A 24,894-nucleotide genomic window follows, 5' to 3' on the forward strand; every position below is an offset into this window, starting at 1 on the left:
CAGCGTGTGTGGCCCATAAATATTTCCACAAGCCTACAGTTTTCTTTTGATGAGATATTCGAAAGAAAATGAGTGACCGTGGCATCTGTTGGAATTAGATTATCGATTTAAAGACATATAAGTTTTACATTCACTTTCACGGATGGCGTGCTTTTCCATCAGATAGAATACAATCAAATAATAAATGGTACAAAAGTAAAAAGGAAACCGGTCTGAATTGGTTTCCCCGAACTGAAATAAAGATAAAAATGAAAGCACATTTTCTCTTTCAGTATAAAAAATACCTACAAACTAACAAGGCCTGTATTGATTTCCTTTACTGTATAATAGTTGAAATGCTACAAATATTAAGTAAATATCTGCGTGCAGCAGCATCTGTGTGGTTCGAAACCGTTTCTCAAATCGGCATAAAGAGTTGTGCCGTTAAAGGAAGAGGGGACGTGGACAGACATACTCCATCATCATCGATAGTGTCAGTTGGTAATGTTATTAAGCTTGAGAGAAGTCACAGGAATGTCGGGGAAGTATTTACTGATATTTACGTCTTATCTTTTAACCTGAATACAATTTAGCCTAATGGATGACATTCATTATAGCACCGATAGACTATTTTTCATTTCCGATAGATTGCTTTTCATTTCATGTCACTTAGATTTTTTAAATTGAAAAGCTTCATTGGGTTCAAGTTGTGGTATAAAGAAAGGCTTAAATACGGCTTTCTTTATTTCTATTTGGATCGCTGACAGGCCTACTAACCTGGTAGATGGTAAAAATAGATACAACTGATTTGAACACTAGGAATGTCGCCATGACAAGTATTCCCCCGAGACATAAAAAGTGTCTTAAAATGTCTTAATTATTTGGATTTTTCATATCGAATGTATTTTATTATTCAGCTTTCAGCTTTTATTATTCAGTATTTTTTTTACTAAATTATATTTTCCAAAATGATCTTTTAACGCCTCTCTCGCACGGTGAGCAATAAAATGCTGTCTTGTGTAGATTTTAATTGTAGAATATAAACTCCCTCCAGGCTGATAAACCCTAAAATACTCATTAAAATACAGATGACCTCGGTGTACCCAATGGGCCTTAGCACAAAATGATGACTATGGCCGATTACAATATAAAGCATAAAAACACTCGCTGTTAGTCCTATTTCATTTTGTTTTGTTTTAGCGTCAGTGTCACTTATCTAAGATATACCTTCATATCTCTGTGGTGCTAAATCATTTCCACCGGCTCCTTTGAGCAGCAGTGACAACATGAAGTTATTGTTCAGTCAGTGATGGCGCTTATACAGAGAACTCAACTCTACACTCACATTTATCATACCATAAAAACTCCAACACACTTTCTCTTTCAGATGTGTGTCTTTATCTCCAGAAAATCATTGATTGAATCAACAAAAGTCTACTCTATTAAAGTCACTTAAAAATTGCTTGAGTCCGTTTTGATGATCCTGTTACAGTTTGGAAATGATTCAATATTCCAGTAACGGGAAAGAGCAGGTGTGTGTGTTAACACGCCAAACATGGTTATAATGCTGTAAATTTAACGGCGGACAATCACCAGAAAAGTGTAAATTTATGCCCATTAAAAAACCCATCTACCATAAAATTAAGATTTTACATATTGATTTCAAAAACAAACCATTTCACTAAAGGAGTTTGTTAGGTTATCCTTCACCTTATGTCTGGGTTTAAATTTGTCCAATTTGGCCTCCTTTTTAATGAAAAAATGACCCAAAAGTACCCAGACAAATATGAATACAGGTGCAATTAAAGCTCATATACCCCCCAGTCCTCAGTTTTGGGGCCTCTCCTCCCCTCTCCGGCACCCACGGACCCTCCTTCCCTCCCCGCCACCCCCCTCCTTCCCTCTCTCCCCACCTAGGCCTACCTCGGAGCAGCGGACTGCATCACGTGTTTTTCTCCCGTACAAATTTTCCAGTAGGGGAGCGAGTAGGAGCACACCCATATCAGCAATTATCAGCGACAGTAACTATCTCCAGATATACCGACAGGAAGAGAAACGCTGCAGTCGTCCGGGACCAAAAAACAGCTTCAGTTTTTTTATTTCCGGTCAGTGCGCGCAACTTTTAAGCATTAAACAGAGAGGCTCCGCGGTGTTCCCTCGTCCGTCGGTGTGGAGTGACAAAGTTTTCCCACTGCTCTCCTCTTTTGAGGTTTGGACGATTGAGGGACCGGACTGCTTTATCATTCGACCATCCTTATCTGGTGAGATAATACACCGAGAGCCCTTGGAAAGAAATTGTGTTCCTCCTATAAGCAGCAGGCTCTATTATCAACGTTTTATGTGATTTGAGTTGCTATTGACAGAAAATATATGCATGGTAGATATAGAATGGAGCTCGCTATCTGGTGTGTTGTTTGATTTGGTTTCCGTTATGGTTATGATTTAATGAGGCAGTGCAGCTCTGCAGGATATCTGGGGTCGCTGATAATCGCCTCTATCTACATGCACACATATCAGCGATTGTTAATGTCATTTTAATCCATCTTACGTCAATCAGAATGATACAGGTGAAATATGACTGATGATACTACGTGATTGTTGAACTTTTTCCAAGCTCTTCTGCCATGCGTGACTGTAAGTAGACTGGACCCACGTAAAAATACACGCGAACGATTATCTTTTGGGTTTTTACACAATAACACTTGCTTATATGACAAATTCCTCAAAAGTTTGGAACTTCAAATGTGGTTGAAACTTTGACTGACAGTGTTTTCTTCTTCTCACATTCATAAAACGATGTCTCTAATTATTTCTTTCACAGGACAGGGATCTTCACATTTGTTGAAAAAGGCACAAACAAATTCCTCAGGAGAGGGTTGGAGAGAATTTACGCGTAGACAGTATCGTCTGAACAGGACTGAAACCAACTTAAGAATTCCCCCTATAATTTTCATACTCCAAGAAGTTGTGAAAATGTATCAAAGTCTGGCCTTGTCTGCCAATCAGTCCCCCTACGCCCATGACTCCGGGAGTTACATCCACCCTTCGGCCAGCTCTCCGGTCTACGTCCCCACCACCAGAGTCCCAGGCATGCTATCCACCCTGCCCTACCTGCAGACCTGCGACTCACCACACCAGTCCCACGGTCTCGGTGGGCACCACGGCTGGCCCCAGACAGGCACGGACGGCTCCTCCTTCACGCCCAGCAGCCCTCACCCTCCGCACGGATTCTCCTATTCGCACAGCCCGCCCGTCAGCACCAACACCGGTCGGGACGCGACCTACCAGAGTCCGCTGGTTCTTGGAAACGGCGCTCGGGCGGATCAGTACGGAGGCGCTCTGGTGCGCTCGGTCGGAGGCTCCTATTCCAGCCCTTACGCGTACATGAGCCCGGAGATGGCCACGTCCTCCTGGACCCCAGGACCCTTCGAGAGCGGAGTGATCAGTCTGCAGGGACGGCAAGGAGGTCTGTCTGGAAGAGGGTCCAGTCTGGGTAAGCATAGGCCCCAAACCAAATGTCTATTTCCCGAGCATAAAATTAATTTTGAACCTTGATATCGGCCCTAAGATATATTATTAAAATTTAGAAAATAAGCACATATTATAAACAAAATCTCTGAGGAAAAGTGAAACATTTTTATCACTGACAACCTGACAAAATATTATTTTAGTCATGTTCGGAGTGATAAATACACCACCATCATTTATTTGATCAGGACTCCTTGTGTCTTTCTGTGCCTAATTATGTGGACTTTGTTTGATCTGCTTCCATTTTAGCAATTTAAAAATTGCAAAATCACATTTGGACTTAGGTTGATTGTGCCAAATACATGTTTAACACGTCACCGATACCTTCACCTGCAGGCCTTCTCCAAATATTGTCATCTTGGCTGCCCTACAAAATAGTTACTATTTATATTTTTACCACCATAGTTATACTTGATTAATTTCTCAGTATCAAAATATCAGTAAAAAGCAGTATTATTGAAAAGAGATTCAAATGTCCGGTCATAGGCCTTAATATGATATGGCTATTGTTATAGTATAACTGAAAACATTTCTATAAGAAAATCCTGTTAGGGTTTCGGATTTTGTTTTGTTTTTGTTTTTGTTTGTTTTATTCTCTTTACTTTGACACTCTCCCTTCAATATATGACTGATTCGTTCCTTAAAGGTTTCGTTAGCAAGGGCCAGGTTATATAGCGCTGTGGTTGTTATTTAATATACGAGTTGGTTCAGAGACCTATCGGTTAATGGTTGTGGGAGGACGCGATTCAATCAAAGTCCCCCTAATAGATTTAGACAATACACATTCCTCAGAAGAGAGGGTTGCTAAAAACAATCTATTAAAATGTTAATTTAATCCTCGAGCAACAGTCCAGTGTTTTGATGACAGGGGTCAATACACACTGGGACAAAAACACACTGAAAAGAATCATTGTCAGAACAATCAAGAACAGTTATCACCTTGATCAGACAGACAGTCTCTGCCGGAAACGTCTCTACCTGAAGCCTTCAGCATTTATGGATGGAGCTGATGATGAAAAAAAGAAAGACGCAGATCTGATGCTTGAAGTATTTTTTATGACACTTGTTCAGCAGTTTGTGTTCGATGTTTGGTCTTTCGCACCTATCCAAAAATTATCTATGTTCTGTTAGTCTCTTATTTGTTCACTGGTTAATTAAGGAGGAATTCCACCAAAAGGCACTCATGGTGCGTGAAAATGAGATTAGTAATATCACTATTACCATGTAATCTCAGATTACATGACTTTATCATATAATTTTGTTAATTCATATATATTATGGTATTTCTGTAATATTCCTACAGCAGGCATGTCCTTATGGGGATGTGTGTGTAGTAGGCTACTTTCACTGTATTTTCTGTGATATGTTATTGTCATTATATTTCAGAATATAATTGTATATGATAGAAGTCAGTATGCAAGCCATATAACATTTATAGTTTAGTTTAAGTTTTTATATTAACTTTAATCACTGGACTGTTCAGTCAAACACTATTTTAAAATTAAGAAAAAATAAACTAAAATCATTTATTTACGACTTAAATTAATTATCATTCTACACCTACTGTAAACGCAACAGCAAATTTGTTCGTTTTGGTTGTTTCAAACCATCAGTACAGCATTTATTTCGTGGTGTGTTTTGTTCTTTTTGGAATAATAATAACCACAATCACAAGTTCAAAGAACTTGCCTCAGGACAGCCCTGTCCTGAACGGCGGGGTCTCTGTCTAAACTGAGAGATTAGGAATTTGGGCAATTAATACCAGGAGTCCGTCGTGTGTCAGAGTTGTGATGGATGGTGGGGACCCCTGGATCCTTCAGTCTGATAACACGCTGCCCCGCCCCGCCCCTCCCCAGACAGATCCCCCTATCAGTCTTTTTTCCCTATTCAGGAGTTTGATCTTTCTCTTAATTACAGGGAATGGATGAGGGGGGGATATTAAATTCCATCTCCAGCTATTCATCATGCAATGGCCCGCTCCCCGTAGGTTTAAAAGTCTATGCAAAATTAGAGTTTGAGGGAAATTTAAAATGTATAAAAATGTATAATTCAATCAGGTCAGCACGTTTATGTATATTAAAGGAATATTACAGAGACTGTGGTATGAGTATGCCATAAAAAGGCCATATTAGCATAATAGGCTACTACTACCATAGTGTGGTGCATCAATAAATAAATAATAAATAAATACTTTTGACACATGCAGCAGGAGTTTTGATATACCTAGCAGTGATTTATTTGGTGATTGGGGTAATAAAAATGCTCTCGGTACAACGCGGTTTACAAGTCTTTTCTCTGCTCAGACCTGATGGATGACATGCCAACTGAGGGCAGAGAGTGTGTCAACTGCGGCTCCATCTCCACGCCACTTTGGCGCAGGGACGGGACCGGACACTACCTGTGCAACGCCTGCGGCCTCTATCACAAGATGAACGGCATCAACAGGCCGCTCATCAAACCGCAGAAACGCCTGGTAAGTAACATGAAGAGGCGGTGTTGATCGTGGAGAAATACAGAGCATGATTGAAGTGTGCATCATAGCAAATAATTTCCAAAATAAAGAAAATAAATTAGTATTAGTTTAATATAAAATAAGGCCGTTCTTATTTATATGTCCACCTTGTATATCACTGTAGAATAATACAGACACGGACATATTTGTGTTTTCATGTTTAATTATATGTAAAATGAACTTATTGGCAATGGTGGGATGTAACTAAGTACATTTACACAAGTACTTGAGTTACTCTTATTGAGTATTTAAATTTTGCTACATTTTACTACTAATCCACTACATTTCAAAGGGATATATTTTATTGAACTGCACCACTTGACAGCTACAATTTCTAGTTACATTGCATGTTAAGATTTTATAAATGAAACATTTATAAAATGTTGTGTTGTTAAAGATCAGGTCTGCAGCTAAAATGCTACTTTTTTGGACTCATCGTTAGATCTTTTAAAATGAGAAAGAAAAATAGTCAGTAGTCAATCGTCAAACATGTCCAAGTTCCATAGCAAGTGAGGTCTTCAAATTCCTTTTGTGCCTGGTCGACAGCCCAAAACCCCAAAGATATTAAATTATAATGACGTAAAAATGAGAAATGCAGCAAATCCTCAAACTTTATGCTTGATAAATTTAACAATTCATTGAATATCAAACAATTCCTTTTTCACAGCAGACATTTCGACTTGTAGTAAGATTACAGGTATTAATAATGACATTAACAATGGTTCTAGTATAATCAAGTGCCCCAGTACACCATGACAGTGTGACACTGATGTGGCATGTAGACTAGAAGTGGAAAGAGGTTTAAAAATCCTGTTTTTGTTGTCCCTGATCATAGATGACTGCACTGACTACTGAGTGAAGATTTTACTAATCGCCTCATTGCAGACAGACCTCTATCTATTTATACACCCATAACACGGAAACAGCACACCATGTAATGTGTAGGGAAGAACTTCAAAGGCAATTATTGCTTTGCACTTTTCATTTATTGCCTATTTTTTACAACCTAACTTTATGGAACAGAGAAGGGGAACAACAGGTTATGGAGACTCCCTTTAGAGCAGTTCACTTGTGTCAGTAGCTCAGCTTTATCACTAGGGATAACCCCCAATTCGGGAGTGATGTCCAAATCAGGAAATGTGCGTCATGTAGCATGTGGATGTGACTCCCCTCGTTGAGACCTGCGGAGAGACGTCAGAGAGACTGAGATAGTGATGTAACAGACCTGTGTGCTGGTATTTGACTTGGGTTTTTTTTCTTCCTGAAAACAAATTATTTTAAAACTATTTGTATAAAACAAATATTCATAAAAAAAACAAACAAACAAACAAACAAAAACAATATTTGTGCTTTGCCTAATAATGTATTTGTATGTGAGCACTTCCCTACTAGATGAAATGACGTATCGCAAGTTGACAGATTCTGTTCATTTACTATGGAGTGTCTGATGGATACAGCGCGGGGAGTTGACAGACCATTTGCCGTATCTGTATTTGCATAGACACAACTCAACCAGCAAAACACACCTGGCCCACGAAACTCAGATCAAACTGTCAAAGTAGGCAGTGCTGATCAAATATGTGTCAAGATTCTATTAGTGCACTGCCTATTTCTCGCTTTGTATTGTATCTTTGATGTTTTCAGAAACATATTTTAGTGCACAGCTTAGCTGTAATATGAGAACATTTTTGACCAGGCCATCATTTTTTCATGCTTGAAGACGGACAAGCCAAAACCAAGCACCACCCAATACGGAGTATGTCTATCCATTCAACTGCAGTGTTTCTGTGGTAAGCTACATCATTTCTTTGGAGAGAAAAAAGCAGTTCATCATGATCATAGAGGGAACAGCACAGCCCACCAGCCAGTGCGTCCAGTTGAATCCTTGCCGGAGGCAGTTTGCACGCTGCATGAGCCAGCATGTGAAATAGGACCTTGAAACTTGGGCAGTCAAATGGAATTCAGCCATCATGCATTTTATTATTTACACCTGTGCCTCTGTGTAAAAGGCATATTATTGTCAGTGAATAGTCTGTCAATTATGTCAGCAGTATTATAGCTTAAATGCTGCTTACATGATTGTGCATCAGTAATAATTTTCTTTCTTATAATACATTTCATAACATCCCACCCTGAAGGGTGCTGATCTGCATTAAGAGTACTTTTACTTCTAATACTCAAGTATATTTTTATTGATAATACTTTTACCCAAGTACATTTTTAAATACAGTATTTACTTTTAATAGGGCATGTTTACATTGCTGTATTGCTACTTTCACTTAAGTAAAAGATCTGACCACCACCACTGCATATTGATAACAAATCACATTTAAGTCAAATACCAAAAGCAATGTTTTTGGCCCTATGTGACCAATTTCTCTTTAATGATGCAAAATCATCTCAATGTTTTACTAGTTATAGTTGTAATATGTTCAACCATTGAGGCCAAGGCAGAGACAGAGTAGTGTATTTGTAATTAGGGAGCATTTAGAAAATGAAAATAAAAGCTCTGTGGTGGTGTGATGGTGTCAAGGCTTCATGACTGTTTATTTCCCAGGAACTTGTCTCTCCAGAGCAGCTGTGGTTTTGAGTTGCCTAACAATCTCCCTCCACTACTGGGCTGTTTTCTCTGTTTTTTTTGTCCTGCAACCTTGCCCTTGAAGGGGCCACTTTTAGATGAGGCTCTCTATAGCAACGTGACTTTCTGTTGCTGACTGGTGCTTTTGCTTTACACTTGTTGTCCAAGCTGACAGTGTGAGAAAGAAAGAATTATCTTATATTATGTTGTCTTTGAAGGTTGTATAGCTAATGAGTTATTAGAATTTTTGCATGGAGCTGTGCAGTGATAATTCATCATTTTTGTAGCAAACCATGTACTGACATCCTGCAATTCATTCCTGAGGGAACAGTTCAACTCAAGTTTCTCAAACTATAGTTGAAGGATACAAATATGTGAATCGAGCCTATTTCTGACTGCAGTTAAATGTCTCATTTGGTTTTCAGCCAACAAAAGTCAAGTCTGTTCAAACATCACTTTTTTTCTCCTCTACCTGTAGCAAACCACATCTCGCCGGGCCGGCCTGTGCTGCACTAACTGCCACACCAGCACCACCACACTGTGGAGACGCAATGCTGAGGGAGAACCTGTCTGTAACGCCTGCGGTCTCTACATGAAGCTGCATGGGGTAAGTTACATCATGGGCCCTGATGCATAGATATTTTTTGATTTTCTCTCCTACTTCTTTGCAGTTGGCCTGTTATGTGTCCTCTTCAAGCTCTTTCTTCTCATGTCCTTCCTCACTAACTTGTGTGTTAATCAGCTTCTCTAGCAAAATTCTGTTAAAGTAGGGAGAAGCTCATTATTTGCATAGTGGAAAACCTCTCCAAGGGCATTGTGGTCATTGTTATCAGAGCGGCAGTGTGGGAGGGGAGCTTGTGTGGGTTGTCATGACACTGTGGCCTCTGTTGTATCAGGGACTGTGAGGTATGCTCAACTAATGTGTGTTTCTGCACTCTCTATAGGTGCCCAGACCTCTGGCAATGAAGAAAGAGAGCATTCAGACTAGGAAGCGCAAACCCAAGATGCCCAAGAGTAAAACATCCACAGGTAGGGCAAACAGATGTAAAAGAAAAAGGGACTGAAGTGTATTAAGTACAGGAGATTAATGAATGACAACTATTTGAATTCATTTGATTTATTATGAATCCCATGACAGATTAGATTCAGATATTCAAATATTTTAAAATGTGATTGGGTAAAAATACACAACACAATTTTCCGTTTTACATTTTCCATCTGCTATGAAAACCAACTGTCGAATCTGAAAAGTGTCTCAAAATTTTATCATTTTTAATCCAACATTTAATTTGACTCATTCTTCAGGAGGATCCACCACCTCTGACACCAGCTCCCCAACCTCCCTCTCAGTCTCAGAACACGCCTCCACCATTAAGAGTGAACCCAATATGGCCACTTCGCCCTACGCTGGACAGACTGTCACATCCACCACGCAGGTAAATCTCCTTTTCATACAAGTACCATACAAATATACTGTGGCAACAGAGCCCGAGATATCCTGACTTTTAGTGAGTCAAGCTGAAAAAACCTTGCATCTTACATTTCCCATAATGCAACTCTATGGCATCTTTTATTACACCCTACACTCTGAACATCCCAGCATGTTAAAGGCACTTATTTTTAACATACCATGTTCCCAGTTTATAACACAGGTTTTGTATCAAATATCTAAGGTTTAAAGCCTAAAGGTCCAGTCAGTGGCACAGTAACATTCACCAAATATGTGGTTTTAGAAAATTGGTGATGCAGTGATTACTTGCAGGGCTAGTCAGTTAAGTACTGCAGCTGGCAAGCTAACAACTAACAGGCTATAGCCAGCCAAGCCAGTGCTAGTGCATCACAATAGCTCCCAAAGCTTCTTTCTGTTTTCTGTTCTATTAGTACTGAGCTGTTTCCTCCCCCATTCTCAAGATTGTCCATCATTTCATACAATAGTCACAAAGGGGTAAAAACAGCTCTCCTAGCTAGCAAGCTTGTTACCTCTCATCTATCAAGTTAGTTTACTCAGTTGCTAATAGGACAAGTTCAAATAGTTTATTCAAAAGACATATTTATACCATCAACTCCTGTCTCATAACATTCTCAGTCTCATAAGAAAAAATAAAAGTGGATGATGCAACACAGCTAATAAACTATGATAGCTATGATAACTTCCTCCAAATTTCGACACTTTAAATGCTGGTGGGACCAGGCCTTAACTCAAGTTAACCCTGATGACATCATCAGGGTTAACTTGACCGGAGCCACAGAGGATAGTATGAAGATGTTTACACAGGTTAAGTAGTACTCCTCATGACAAGTAAACTGACGTTTATTTGTACAGTTGGTTGAGTGCCTCTTTAAATTAACCTCCTATAGGTACGGTGTCATGATTTAGCATTTATTTTTGTTTAATTTAAATGTCTCTCTCTTCTCTTTGTAGACGGCCTCTCAGTCAGACGGCACAGGATCAGGACATGTGGACATTAAATATGAGGATTATCCCTTTACCCCAACCTCCATGGCCCCACAGAATTCCTGGTGCGCTCTGTCTCAAGCATGAGCAGCCTCCAAATGCTGTTCAACCACATGACTCACTCTTGATTTGTGAGGGAGGCCATGTCTCCATCCTACAACTATCTCTTGTGACTAGCATTGTGGAGAAACAGCGTTGTCTAAACACCAAATGGGGCTTTTACAGTATCTGATTGCTATTTACTGTAGCGGAATGGTTACTTACAGGCTCAAAACAGCTCACCTGGACCAAGCTTTAACTTAAAATGGACACAGGGTACCTGGACTTCAGTTTTACAAATGGATGAGTGTGTATTATTCACAGCAACATGACAGCTCAGCCAGAGTGAAAACAGTTGAATCAGGACTAAATGCTGACCCTGGCTTTCCTGAACTCACATTCAACTAGCCACACCTCTTCAATGGGATGATAAGAACTACCTATTGCAAAAAAAGATGCCTATTTTTGGAGAAACCAAATATACCAATGCAAAGACAATCAAGTGGAATGTAAAAGGACATGGATACAGTAACTCCTTTTTATAACTGATTTGCTTGTTAGTTTCATTAAGTTTTCATTGCTGTTGCTGGTGCTTTCAAGAACATAATGAGCAAAAAGAAAACATAATTTCAACATGTTATTGTCATCTCAGAAAGAAAACAGAAAATAGACCGAAAATACCTTTTTTATGGCTCTTAGCATGGCTCATTACCAATGTGTAGATGATTAACTTTTAGAGACAAATTGTTTATGTTGAGATAAGGACAGTTAAAAGTCATGGTTGACACTAATACCAGCCAGTTATAGCCCACTGGTCACTGCTTCCCCATGCAGAATGGTTGGCTTGTTGTATGGCCTCTAAGCTATGATGCTTAGATTATATGAATCATTTGTTTTACAAAATACAATGGATATAAATTTCATCTTGTTTAATTAATTTTAAAATCAGGACCAGTTGTTTTGATTCAGACATCATGACTACATATCAGAAGTTTATCATTTTACTGCTTTAACATTTGACATTAATGAAAGTGCAATGACTCAGTTTTTCTTGTCAAAAATTGAAGGCAAAACAAAAAAGTGTGAAATTATTCTAAATATAATCTAATTTTATTGTCTGAATTTTGTCAATATGTAAGGGAATTCTATAGGACTCTCTGACTCTCTCTGTTTCCTCTCTTTATTCAATGCTCTTTGGAATCTGTTAAGGTTAATAAACTGATTCACATTTTATTCATTTGATTTATAAAAACCTCACAAATACCTTCAGTGTACTTCAAATAATGATTGCACTCCTTAAGCTTGTGTTCAGAGATGGATTTTAATGCCATAAATCATATAATTGGTATTGAGTTTGTTTTGGTCAAGTTTGCATTCATACTTCTACCACTCCAAGGAGAGGTCCAAGCTATTTGAACTATTTATCCATCACATTTAGCAAACAATTTAAACTTCTCTGCTCACTTGCTAACCAGTCTTCACAGACTTTCAATTGCAGCATCTGATGACAAGTAGTTGATGGGCAACTTACTGGTTATTGTAAATTTACTAAAGATCAGCATCACACTGATGTTTTGTCTGATTATTTTCATCCGTTTCATAAATATGTGGAAATTTCACATATATTTCACAAGTTTCTATTTTTTAGTTTAGTTAGTCAAATTTAGTTAAGTTGAGGCAATTAGTTCAGATTTCACATAACCCTTGGCAACTGCAATCTCTGTCATAAATGATGGAACAAAATGCTCTAAAGTTTAAACTACCATGTAACATTATTTTACACACCCTGTGCTCTGTTAACAGTGTTTTCTGATTCACATCCTGACATTGATGCTCTATTAGGCATTATTTGCACATGCTGATTTAAGCTTCAATACACACAGTCATGTGTACGTGTGTGAATTCATATGTATGTATCTGTGTGCAAGGAGGGTGTGTGCTCCTGCCAGTTGCTTAAACAGTGTCGACCAAAGGTTGTGTTCCAACTCTGCTTTATGGCAGCCAGGTCAAGTTGATCATACTGTCGAGGAAAATACAAGCCTGTCAGCAACAAGGCTGCTGTTTTACTGCCGCTATGGCGACATACAGGCACCACTGCCCCAACAACTATGGCCAGCTTTATGACAAGATGCTGCCGTCTTATCTGTTGCTGGTAGAGGCCTGTTGCAGTGCGATGTAAAGATGCAGACACTTGAATTTTTAGTCTAGCAGGGAGCAGAGTGGGTGCGTGAAATTACAGGAGGTTTGCAGGATGGGATGGGAGTGCACTGCAGGTGCTTCGCTGAACATCTTAGAACACCATTCAAAGCATATTAAAAAATATTTTTTAAGTATGGAGCACAAGATTCGAATCAACTTGTTTCATGCACTGATCTGCTTTATTTTGATTTGTTTTTAAAATGGATGACATTTGCATTTTCACCTCTACAAATGTTAAAGGAACAAATTAGCTCTAGTGCAGTTATATTATTCTCCTGACAAATGTTTTTAAACCTCTGGTAAGACATTACATTTTCAAAACCAGACTGTGTGACTCATTAAAGGTGTATTCCAGCAATTTAGTATTGCTCTTTTCAAGTTGGGGAACTCATAAGAAACCTTTTAATTTAAAAAAAAAATGGTCAAAATTGAAGCAGGAGAAGCAGAAATATCCTGACTGTAGTATGGGTCACACTCCAAAAACCCTGGATCATACATTTCCCATGATGCAACCAATGGCATATTTTTGTTAGTCTGTTTCTGCTTGGTAAATGCCCATGTCTTTCACAGTTCAATTATTTCTGTTATAAATGTGTAGTCTCCAAGCTGATGACATCATCAGGGTTGTTTCCTCAGACTTTAAAGCTCCTCCCAGAGCCACAGAAAATGGTATACAACTGTTTTAACAGGCTGTGTAGTACTACATCACTAAAGGTAGAAAGCTCACTTTTATTTGTAAAATTGGAGGATTTCCCACTGCAAAGTGGATATTTGGGCAGTGATATTGAAACAGAAAAGAAGGTAACTTTTTAGAACAGTTGTAATCTCAAAGTCAGTGCCTGTACCCCCAACCCATTCCATCCTTAAACAAACACACACAGCTACCAGCCCTAGATCCTTTCTTTCAGTAAGGGCTAAGTACTAAAGAGACAGCTCCTCCCCTCACAAACAATCCTTACAGCTGCATTGACACTCAATTGTCTCTGACATGAGTGGCTTCATTACAGCCATGCCACAGTAAAACCTCTGGAGTGTGACTGTGGGATGAGGGGTGGGGATGCTTGAGGACTGCCTGAGTTATATCAACCGCCCCTGACTTGGCTCTAGGCTGGTAAGACTTTCTGTATGTTTGTTTTTTGAAAAAAAAAATTGAGCAGTATAACATTAAAAGAGGTGTTACAAAATGGTAAAACTTGTCCAAGTATTTTAGGGTACCACTTCCAACCTTCCCATGACCTTCTTTTGGATTCTGAACACAGGCTGTGAAAAACTTCCTCAGTTCCTGCTCTATTCCTTCAGGTTCCTTGTGTTGTTTTATTGTTTTTGAGCAAGTGAAGGATGAAGTGACTTTGTCTTTACTGAAGACAACTTGTTGCAAATATTGTTTTCAAACTCTAAGGAACTATGTGGAAATGATTACACATTGGGTTAACCTGGCAGGTAATGCGGATTAGAGTCATGTATGGTGTATGGTTTAATTATGATTGAAACAACTAATTTTATATATGGCAACATTATCACATGTAATTCATATTTATTTTCATTCATTAGAAATGGGGGGGTAAGGCACAACATTAGAGTGAATGACCCCCTCAGTAGCAGCTCTTGGTTCAAAAATAGAGTTGCTGGAAAATTTGGTAAACTGGACCCATCATTTGTTTGCGACAAATTTGGCTAATTTGATCATTTCACTTCTAATGTGAGCATTGGTGACGAACATTGTGAAAATAAATATACTATTTTATAATATAAATATATATATGATATAATAATATAATGTTGGTGGTGTTGTAGTCGGGGGGTTTTCTAAGTCGAAGAGAGGGTCCAAAGAAAATAATAACTTTGGGAGGGCCTTGCTTTTTGCTTTTTTAAAAAGAGAGGTTCAGCAACCCCTTCCCGCCTGAATAATTTTTGTACACTCCCTAAAATACTCTAAGAAACCATAAAATGAGGGGTACATACGCAGCCACCAATCTACTCTTTCTCTGTCTCTCTCTGCCATCTTTGCTTTTCCTGTCATACAATGTTATTTACTATCGTTAGGTTAAGTAGGCTAATACAGTACATTTATTTCCTCTGACAGAGAGCGCTGACAAAGAAAAGAAGGCCACGATGTCTGCTGTGTCTCTCTGTCACAGTTCCCCATGCCCAGACCCATCCTTCGAGAGAGGTTTCTCTTTCACTGTGTGTATGCTTATGTGTTTTTCTGTGTTAGAGAAAAAGAGATTCAGCTCCTGAGGGCCCTACATTTCCCCTTCCTTCATGTTCTCGGCAGAATTCTGTCTTCTTGAATGGCTGCACGACAGCTAGATGTGTGTGCAGTTTGAGTGTGTGTGCAATGTTACAGCAGTGGAGACAGCTCAATTGCGGGACAGGCATGGGGGGAAAGGGCCACAGTCCAGCAATAATATGAGCAACTGATAATGAGAAATGGCTTTTTGCATCTTTGTGTACAGCTGCAGACAGTCTTTCCCAGGGCTCTGCTCCTTGACTGCTTTATTCAATTACTGCCTCCAACCAGACAGGATATTCTGTAATGTGGTCCTTTAGGGTTACTGCCTTTTGTGTATGTGTATGTGTGTGAGAGAGAGAGAGACTGAGAAGGAGTGTATGGGATGTTGTAGACACGCATTTATTCAACTAATATTCAGCCTTTAAATCAAAACTTCCGCCAGCTGTCGGCGCAGTAATTCGCCCTGAGGTCCTATTCCTCATTCTGTGTGACAGGAACAGAATTGTGTCTGTGTGTTACACGTAAATATGCTGTGAGAGTGTTTTTTCCTTGCCAAATTCTTACATGCGCCTTCTGGGATGTATTGTTCCATGCAGCTCTAATCACTGACTGTGTGTTGTGGCGTCTCTGGGCTTCAGTCCACTGTTTCCTCAGGACAACAGAGATAAAACAAAAATAGTCTCAGGAGACCTGTCACTCAAACTCAGAGCTCTAAAACTGACAAAATCCTGTCATGAAGTCAGAGGAATACAGTACCAGACGCACTTTCTTATTCAAGTGAATGTGAAAGTGTGTCCAAATTTTTGACTGGTGTGGAACATGCAACTATATTATAAAATAAATAAATGAAAAAAAATTTTTAAAGCTGTTGCTCAGCAATTTAGAGTGATCGACCTACCTAGCATTATGTCACTGTATACCATTAGCAGACTGAGTATCTAAAGCTTTTTTGCTGCAGTTTTTCAATAAATACTGACTGCAAGTGCTGTTTACTTTAACACCAGACAGATCACACTCTCAGAATTTACATAGTGTGAATGGCAAACTGAAATACAGTAAGTGTCATAAAATCATTTTATATTCCCCTTATAAAGTTATTCAAATGTTCATTCAGACTGTAGGCCTATAGCAACTGCAGTTTCCAGCAACTATCAGCTCTGTTCCAGCAGCATGACAGCAATGTTCCAACTCTTTTCTGCTAAGCACCCTGTTGCAGATGCCAGACAGCAATATCATTATTTTTGGACAATTCTGGAAAACCCTGAGATAAATTCAGTGACTTTTTTTTATGTCCAATGCCAAAGTTTTTTAAGTTCTCACTTTCTACAAAATCCTCACATGGTAACTACTGCATGGTTATGGTTAGGGAAAGATTGTGGTTGCAGTTAATAAAAATGTATTGGCATTGGATATAAATTGTGAGGTGTGGAATAATCCAGTGTGGACGTAATTTGAAGGATACTGGGCTGGCACATTTCACTTGAAATGGAAAGTGCCCCCTTGACTGACTGATGTATTTGGACCCTCATTAATGGCCACCATAAGAAAAAAACACAACAGATGGAAGCTAATTCCTACATTATTTCAATTTTGTCTATTGTCTGTATAGTTCACATTATTCATCCATATCGTCATTTCTGCTAAAGGCAAATGTTGACTGTATTCTGTGACTGTAAATGTAGCTAGTTCTAATAGTAGTTCAGAAAATGGATGAGTGAATGGAATCATATTTAGACACGGAGTTTTTGTTAATTTGGTACATTGTAGCGCTCACACTTCATGTTTTAATAGATAGACCTTTCTGCACAGCCAGAACCTGTGACTTTTACACTCATATAGTACAGTTGTGTTAACCCTGAATGTATCCATGTAACCCCACGACGGTTTTGTCCAGTGACAAGTCCAATAAAGTTTATTCAAACGAGACAACCTTGTCCTCAACGCTTTTGAAAAAAAGAGAGAGAGCCAGCATTTCTTGTACTGTGCATTTCTACAATAAAAAGAAAGTAAGAAGAAAAAAGGAAAAATATTGAGCCACTGATGGTGGAAGTTTCTGTGTCATTGGTAGTGTTTCTGCATCTTAACCTGGTTAATTTTGCTATATTCTTCATTATTGCGGCTAATTATCCGCTGCACATTTAAATGTACACAAGTTCTGCTCAAGCACTCTTAGCTGTCTCCTTCTTTTTCACAAGTCACACAGTTGTTTACACACTTTTCAGATCTGCTAGTTACTTTAGCTTAGCAGTTAGCATGTATATGGTATATGTAATAAATGTAGTATATTTACCATGTTGAAGGCGAGGCTCAGTGAGTTAGAAGCATAACTCTGCACCATGGAAACCCAGTCGTTAGCTACTGTAGTTAGCCAGCTCCCAGTAGCTGGTGTGGGTGTAAATCAAAACATGATCTGCCATGCCTACTTAGTCTTGAGAAATGGTCTAAACAGCAAAATGAGCTGTTTTTTGAACTAGGTTTCCAAATAGTTATGAATGTTTATTTTCACTCAGATTTTTGTGGATGCTTAATGAGACACTGAACTTATATCATATATGCATTTATACTATTTCAAGCTTTATATCACAGCATTCTATGTGGTCATGCTGGATGGTAGTAGACTCTGTGGTGGCTGGTTGGCTGTATGTCAGTACAGTACATGATAAGTTTCACCCCAGGAACCCCACTCTATTCTGATTTACTATTGTGTTCCTTGATGAACTCCTTTGCAGAGGTACACCTATTTCTAGTCATAGGAAATATAAGTGTTCAACATTCATGACCAAATATTAACTATTTAAAAATTGGGAGTCACATTATAATTAATGTGGTATATGTACAATAGCACAGTACCCCTTGTAAATACACAGTTTTCAGTACGTGTCCTTTTCATTTAATTACTGGGACTCTTAAATGTTGAAAAAGTAATTGGGCAAATAGTTTGCTTTTTTATGTTTCATTTTTGTTTATTTTTCTCTATCTTATTTTTTTCTTTTCTTATGTGTATTTATTTATTTAGTTATTTTGTGATAATATAATTTATGAAAACCAAAAAATATATAATTCATTAAAAAAGGGAAGTCAATACATCTTGCAACTTCAAACTGAGTTTTTCATTTTTACATATTATTATTAATCAATAACTATAACTGCATATAAAGTTGAATAAAGACTATTGTGTACAAGGGAACACGTCCTCAGCAGTCTAAAGGTTACAGAACAAGCAGGGCAAAGGTTGTATTACAGCAAGGGCTCCATAAACCAAAGCACATCTTAGCCTGGGGGAGGTATCACACACAAACACACACATTGGCTACCTCATTCAACAGGTGCCACACACTAATGTACTGTCGACCTATGTCTACTAGGGATGTGCAGAGGACCCGGTATTGTATTTGTTGAGGCAGAAAAAATATTTGTATTTGTATTTGTATTCAAATAAATGTGAAAAGAGGCTTGAAAATCCTGTTTTTGTTTTTGTTTTTATTGCGCTTTTAATTTCAGAAAATTAAAGTGTTACAAAGTGTCTATGAATAAACTACCTTACAAAGGAGGTCCCCACACTGGGTCTCAAACTGGAGTCATAGATGACTGCGCTGACTACTGAGCCAAAACTTTACTCATCACCTCATTGCAAACAGACCTCTACCTATTTATACACCCATAGCACAAAGACAGCACACCTTGCTTTGCACTTTTCATTTATTGCCTATTTTTTACAACCTAACTTTGTAGAAAGGAGAAGGGGAACAACGGGTTATGGAGAGTCCCTTGGGAGCACTTCGCGTGTCTCTGGCGAACATCCCCAACTCTGGGAGTGATGTCCAAAATAGGAAATGTGCGTCATGTAGCAGGTGGATGTGACTCTGACCTGCTGATAGACCTAACAGCAGAGCAGAGGAGGGAGACTGAGATAGCAACGTAACTGACCTGTGCACTGATATTTGACATGCCTTTTTTTTCTTTCTGAAAACAAATTTTTAAAATATTTGTATGAAACAAATATTCATAAAACCCACTATTTGTGCATTGCCAAATAATGTATTTGTATTCGGGCACACCCCTAATGTCTACACAGACTTATGGAGATAAAAAGTATTTTTTACATTATGAATGGAGATATTGTTCATTCAAATAAAAAAGTAAAAAATACTACGAGAGCAGTGATGACAAAAAAAAAAAAAAAAACAATTATAGAACCTCTTTGAATAATATGTCCCTTAATGTGCAGGTGGACAAAAATGATAAAAGCCAGAGTTTAGAGATGATGATGTAATCAGGAATGGAAATTGTTTCATCTCAAGCAATAGAACTATCTTTTTGGTATTTGTTGGTGTTCAACAATGGCTATCGTACTGTAGGTCAGTCTGACCTCTGCTCTGGGGTCATGGAGGTGTCTGATTTGTCACCATTGTTCTGCTCTGCTCTGAGGTGAGATGAGCATTGTTCTGCAACACACTCCCCATCCCTCCATTACTCAGTTCACTAACCTAACCTGATTTAGAGCTGGATTATGCTAAAAAAGAATTAGTTCATTTGACAGTTTGTCCAAGCATGTTGGAAATGGAAAATGTTTATAGTTGTTCTGAATTTCTGAACTTGTGAACCTCTGCACAGCTGGCCAATCATGGTGTGAAATCGGTGTGATGTTGGTTTTGGAAAGTTGCAGAACTTGTCGGACGGACTTCACAGTGAAGTAGAAGACATTCTATGTCTTGTGTCCAGCAGTTAAACTGTTGAAGTGAATAATATTTGAATATTCATAGAAATCCTTCAAGTGACATGTACTCCTTCTCCCATCATCATTCTTTTGATTTTGATTTTGATTTTGATTTTGATTTTGATTTTGAGGGGATCTTGTTGGAACACATGGTCATGTAGAAATAGATAATGAGAAATGGTGAAATGGTGATTTGTTTTTACGTGGTTAATAAATGAAGCTCCAGTTCTGTCAAGTTAATACCATCCACACTTGATGTAAGGACAAGTTCCTCGAAAGAACATGTAAACATAGACTAACACCAGAACTAGAAACTGTTCTGTTTAATTGGATCAACATTTATGAAAACAGCTAAGGCTCACATGAACCATGGAAGGAAAAACAAACACTAACCATACAGCCTGGCCCGACCTATATCACTCAAAAGCCCAACCCAGACAAGCTAATACAAGAGGTTATTTGAGGGGCATAGTTTCATTCATTCATTCATACTTTTATCTAGAGTCAACAATACTCACCTTGCACAACAGTAATACTGCACAGACTCAGCAGCAGGGAGTTAACATACTGGTAGATGTTTCATCATGTGTCTGATGACCTTGTTCACTGAGTATTTGTGCAGAGAGAGAAAGGAAGACTTACTGCACAGGCAGGCAGGCAGACATGCACATGCATTTATTTTCACTGTACAAAGACCATGAGTCACACAATCTACTGATATTATTAGCTCTTAACCCAGACTGGGTCTATTCGCAGACTTATTCTTCCATTTTTAGGTAGAAAAACACAAAACACAACAACAGGAGAGGCCGAGCAAGGCCTAAAATAAGACAGAAAACAAGGGGGTGATGGATTGCTCGGAGACACCCGAGAACGATGACTTCCGTGTCCATGAGTTTGATTGTTTCCTTGAAAACAAAAAGTTACAGGAAGGGAGGGGAGGGGGTGCAAACTCTACCCTTGAGGGGAAAATCAATAGAGAAACCTTCCTCCATTTGTACACTTACATACAGCACATGCACACATGCTCTCTTACTGTATATTGTTATCATGAATGATATGTAATTTTTCAAAAACACACACAATTCTTTACGTCATGTTGTCTACACTCAATCCCACACAGCTGGTTTATTATCCCTCAGAAACATCTGCCTCACACCCAGCCTCATAGCTCTGTAGCACCCCATAGCACTTCACAGCACTCCATGGCACAGATCAGCCCCTAACAGTAATAACAAAAGCATTTGGCAGCAGCATCCATCGCCAGCTTAAGAATGTGTGTATACTATACACATTGAGGTAATATTTATTGTCAGTTGGCACCAGCTGCTTAGTGGGATACACAGTGAAAGTACCTGTGAGCTACATTCATGTTCTCCGCTTGATTCCTCATCCAGATTTCTGAGGTGTATGGGATTTCTGATGTGTGTAAAAAATGACACGAGTGATATTCTCTTTATTGTGACCCTCCATCCTCTCTGCCTCTTTATTAAGACAGGGTTTAAGGTTGTTGAAAGCGGCCAAGCCGAGCTGTAGCTCATCTCAGTGGTCTAAACCTAGGGTGATAGCTGTGATGTATCAGGCATTAGTCATGGGGAAGGCAGGCGTAGAGAAAAAAAATGCACATCTATACAAAGCAGTGTAAATGCTGCACTGTAGGAGTCATTAGTCAGATTCACATGAACACACTGTGCATTTGTTAGTAGGCGCCCAAATGGACATCCATAACATGATTTCATGTCTCCCATTTCCAAGACAGAAACTCTGTGTGCATGCATATGTGTGTGTGTGTATGTGTTTCAGACTTAATACAAGGATGGGTGCTATCTGTATTTTACACGTGGGAGTGTAGCATAGTAAAAGGAGGTCACTCTGTGAATGTGTGTGTGTGTGTGTGTCTGTGTGTGTGTGTGTGTGTGTGTGTGTGTGTGTGTGTGTGTGTGTGCCTAGCTGTCTCTCAATCCGTCATTGGCCTAGGGTGGAGAGGAGACTACTCGGAGCCCAGAAAGCAGGGGTCAAGTCCAGACTTACACAGCCCCCACAGGCCCTCCCCCTCCCTTCTCAACCTCCCCTTGCCCTGTTTTTTCTGTCCTCTTTCCATCACCCTCAGATGAGGGACGAAAGGCCAAGGAGAGGGGGACTAGTTGAGTTTACGAAGGAGGGGGAGGAGACAGGGAATGGAATGGGTGAGGAGAAGAGCTGATGAGAGGAGGTGGAGATCTATGAACAGAGCAAGAGCAATAAAGAAAGGAGAGAGAGGGGAGGACTGAGAAATGAAAGGTTTGAGCATTACTCTTGATGAAAGGAGCAGATATATGGAGTGAGAGGCAGGGTGAGAGAAATACAGATAGATGTGGAGAATGGAGAATAGATGAGGAATTTTGAGAAAAAGAGAGCAAAATGTCTGAGACTTGTTTTATTAAATCAGGTAACCACCGTGATATTGGAATGGTAACTATTATAGGAATCAGCACTAATGTTGAAACCTGAACACAATGGAGTGCAAACTGAACCCATTTATTTGTATAATTTAATGTGATTATGGGGTTTTATTGGTTCCTCACAATCTAGGGGGAAGCCACAATAAGATGAGCTGGGAGCTTTTTGCATCACAGAGGAGAAGACAGGATGAGTGAACAGTAAAGTTGAGGTATTATAGAGAGAAGGTCATGATGGTTGCAGTTTTGTGTTTTTTAAAGGACATAGCATGGCACTGTCATGTTATTTAGTTTCAAACAAGACTAAGAGTTTACAGTAATGCTAGTGGCTCTTTGAGGCTGTACTTGGGCACAGCAGTGCTTTGAGCTAAATGCTAACATGCTTATGTTTAGCAGGTAGATAATATTTACTATGTTCACCATTGTAGTTTGGCATGTTAAGTATGTTGCTAATTAGCAGTACACCTAAAGAAGCTTTGCAGGTAATTAGTCATAAACCATTTTAGTTCTTATTATTTAGTTCTTATTCAATAGTGGACAAATTAAAAAATTGACCTTACAATTCATCCTGAGGAGGACAAGAATGTGTGTACTAGGGGTATGCCCGAATACAAATACGTTATTCAGCAAAGCACAAATAGTTGGTTTATTTGTTTCATACAAATATTTTAAAAATGATTTGTTTTTGGAAAGAAAAAAAGTATGTCAAATACCAGCGCGCAGGTCAGTTACATTGCTATCTCAGTCTCTATCCTCTGCTCTGCTGTTACGTCTATCAGCAGGTCTCAACTAGGGGAGTCACATCCACCTGCTACATGACACACATTTCCTAATTTGGACATCACTCCCAGAGTTGGGGGTGTTCGGCTTGTTCCCCTTCCACTTTCCACAAAGTTAGGTTGTAAATAATAGGCAATAAATGAAAAGTGCAAAGCAATAATCACCTTTGAAGTTCTTCCCTACACATTACACAGTGTGCTGTCTCTGTGCTATGGGTGTATAAATAGGTAGAGGTCTGTTTGCAATGAGGTGACGAGTAAAGTTTTAGCTCAGTAGTCAGCGCAGTCATCTCAGGGAGACTCTGGTTAGAGACCTGGTCTGGGGACCTCCTTCATGAGGTAGTTTATTCATAAACAGTTATTGTAACACTTTAATTTTCTAAAATTAAAAAGGAGATAAAAACAAAAACAGGATTTTCAAGCCTTCACTTTTATTTTAATACAAATACAAATAATTTTGCCGCCTCAACCAATACAGATACAAATACAAGTACAAATACTGGGCCCTCTGCACATCCATAGTGTATACCAAATTTTACTAGCAATCCGTCCAGCAGTTGTCCAGACGTTTCAGTGAAAACCACAAATGTGAACCTCATGATGGCGCAAGAGGAAATGTCAGCAGGATTCATCATCTGAGGTCCATGAATGTGTGTACACAATTTCATGGTAATGGATCAAAGAAGTTGTTGAAATATTTCAGTCTGGACCAAAGTTGACACACCGATACTGCCATCCCTAGAGCCATTCTGCTGGCATGGATAAAAATGGCAAATTTACATGGAGTAGTCCTGAGTAATATGAGAAGGAAAATCTTCAACCCATCATACAGTATTTAAAGTCACCTTGTATGCAATGAAAAGAAGGGAAATGTAATTTTGTCACAAAATGGATTCACAAATGTATGAATCAACAGTTTTTCCACAGTGAAGACAAGACTTAAACTGGATGAAATATAACCTTTGAAAACAAAAACTATGACAAAAAATAGTACAGTTTTTACTAATGAATAAAAACGAAACAATTATGTGGAAGATGGACGAATGGAACAATGAATTTAGTGACTTCTATTTATACAGTCTAATTCAACAAGCTACATATATCATACATTCTATGCTACTGATTGGTATAACAGTATCCTCCCTTGCCCAAAAAGATCCTCTCCTTAATGTTGATTTAGCAGTTTGACCTGTTGCACTAAATAATCAGCATCTTGCATTTAAGCAACATTATGTCTTTTATCCTCAATCCCATTAAAACAGCTAGGACAAACCATGAAAACATGCAGAACAGCACAACAGCATGTATAAAAAAGTAAGCTGATCCAGGGTTGTGGATGTGAACGTAAATATTACTTTCAGTTGTCTATATTTCATGTTTATAGACTATATTGGTGGGAATGAGTGCAGGATTAGTGAAGCTTCCCCTACATGTTCA

At 38.8% G+C, this 24,894-nt stretch overlaps 1 protein-coding gene across 2 annotated transcripts; it reads left to right on the forward strand.

The window, feature by feature from the left end:
* Window positions 1-1,984: 1,984 nt before the first annotated feature.
* Window positions 1,985-13,413, forward strand: gata5 (GATA binding protein 5). Of its 2 annotated transcripts, none has more exons than XM_067591329.1 (7): window positions 1,985-2,240; window positions 2,801-3,472; window positions 5,811-5,980; window positions 9,076-9,204; window positions 9,542-9,626; window positions 9,903-10,033; window positions 11,020-13,413. In XM_067591329.1, exons 2-7 carry the CDS (start codon window positions 2,953-2,955, stop codon window positions 11,137-11,139), a joined length of 1,155 nt encoding a protein of 384 aa, XP_067447430.1. In that variant the 5' UTR covers window positions 1,985-2,240; window positions 2,801-2,952; the 3' UTR covers window positions 11,140-13,413. The 2 variants fall into 2 exon arrangements, with proteins under 2 accessions (XP_067447430.1, XP_067447431.1); XM_067591330.1 differs by lacking the exon at window positions 1,985-2,240 and adding an exon at window positions 2,272-2,613.
* Window positions 13,414-24,894: the final 11,481 nt, after the last annotated feature.

Source organism: Thunnus thynnus, chromosome 6, assembly GCF_963924715.1.
Source record: "Thunnus thynnus chromosome 6, fThuThy2.1, whole genome shotgun sequence".
Lineage (NCBI taxonomy): Eukaryota > Metazoa > Chordata > Actinopteri > Scombriformes > Scombridae > Thunnus > Thunnus thynnus.

What these genes read in the sequence shown, in the direction of transcription:
- gata5 (XM_067591329.1), top strand. Translation starts at nt 2,953, where the DNA reads ATGTATCAAAGTCTGGCCTTGTCTGCCAATCAGTCCCCCTACGCCCAT. An exon ending in TGGAAGAGGGTCCAGTCTGG is followed by an intron (nt 3,473 to 5,810) that starts GTAAGCATAGGC and finishes TTCTCTGCTCAG; the next exon opens with ACCTGATGGATGACATGCCA. An exon ending in TCTACATGAAGCTGCATGGG is followed by an intron (nt 9,205 to 9,541) that starts GTAAGTTACATC and finishes CACTCTCTATAG; the next exon opens with GTGCCCAGACCTCTGGCAAT.